Here is a 1,333-nt window from a genome sequence, read left to right as displayed (position 1 = left end):
GACTGTGCCGAGGGCTTGTGGACTGTTTTCTGATTGTGAAACAGAAAGAAGAAGTAAGACAATATGTGTTTTTTAAAATTATGATAATATTATTTACACTTTAGGTTTGATAGCAATAAGCAATGTGAGTGTTACTTCTTTTAGGACTCCTGTGTTTTGGATACTCACTACAATGAGGAGAACTTGACATTCACAGTGAGCAACCTGTTTGCTGCTGGCACTGACACCACAGCAGCCACACTGAGATGGGGTTTGCTGTTAATGGCTAAATACCCACACATACAGGGTAAGGAACTGGACGATACATGCAAGTCTCACCATAAAGGGATGTGCATGATTAGAAATACTACATGGTGCATTATGTATGGTAATAACACATAAATAGAGTTCAGTGTCCTGTTGGGGTACAAGACCAAGGACTTCAGTTATGGGTTTACTGACATTTCAGCATGTGATATCAGAGAGATAAGGCAAAAAATTAGGAGTTTTGTCTTTGTTACTACCAGTCAGTGGTAAATAAATACACATGTCAGATGCAAACAATGTACACCATAACAATATTCTGTGTATATTTTGGATTTTAATTTTTTTTTTTACACATTTTAGCTGATCTGTTAAAACTAATGTGGACAAATTTGTTTCTTTCATTTGTCTCTGCAGAGCAGGTCCACGAGGAGCTGAGCCGGGTAGTAGGAAGCCGACAAGTTTGTGTAGATGACCGGAAAAACCTGCCGTACACTGATGCAGTCATTCACGAGACTCAGAGACTGGCGAATATTGCTCCCATGTCTGTTCCTCACCAAACTAGCCAAGATGTCACCTTCAAGGGATACTTTATCAAAAAGGTCAGCTGCTGTACCTAAATATATTTTAACATCTTGATTCACTTCTGATAACCTGAACTAGTTCTGTAGATGTACATCTACATGAGAAATCTTCTGTTTCCCACAGGGAACTATTGTGTTTCCCCTTCTCACCTCTGTCCTGTATGATGAGAGTGAATGGGAGAGCCCACACACTTTTAACCCTTCACATTTTCTGGACAAAAAGGGTCAATTTGTCAGGAGAGATGCCTTCATGCCCTTTTCTGCAGGTATGACAACTTTGATAAAATGTACACTTCCACAGACGTGATTGGATTTAAATGAGTGTAAACTCTTTGCATTTGCAGGTCGCAGGATGTGTCTCGGAGAAGGTCTGGCTAAGATGGAGCTCTTCCTCTTCTTCACCTCCCTCATTCAGCGCTTTCGTTTCACTCCTCCACCTGGAATCACAGAGGATGAACTGGATCTCACACCAGCTGTGGGATTCACCACCCCTCCTTCATCTCATA

General features: G+C 41.0%; 1 protein-coding gene across 1 annotated transcript; it reads left to right on the top strand.

Annotated features, from left to right (window-relative positions):
• Positions 1-5: 5 nt before the first annotated feature.
• On the top strand, positions 6-1,320 carry LOC102193472 (cytochrome P450 2K1-like; the record flags this gene model as incomplete). Its single annotated transcript, XM_005755959.1, has 5 exons — positions 6-53; positions 145-286; positions 661-845; positions 952-1,093; positions 1,172-1,320. Coding segments are annotated over 5 exons (666 nt in total), but the record flags the coding sequence as incomplete, so codon positions are not given.
• Between the last annotated feature and the right edge of the window lie 13 nt (positions 1,321-1,333).

Source organism: Pundamilia nyererei, unplaced genomic scaffold (genome assembly GCF_000239375.1).
Source record: "Pundamilia nyererei isolate P.nyererei 1_Seehausen unplaced genomic scaffold, PunNye1.0 scaffold05607, whole genome shotgun sequence".
Taxonomy (NCBI): domain Eukaryota; kingdom Metazoa; phylum Chordata; class Actinopteri; order Cichliformes; family Cichlidae; genus Pundamilia; species Pundamilia nyererei.
The sequence above is the reverse complement of the archived record's forward strand: the minus strand, read 5'-3'. Positions and strand labels throughout refer to the sequence as shown.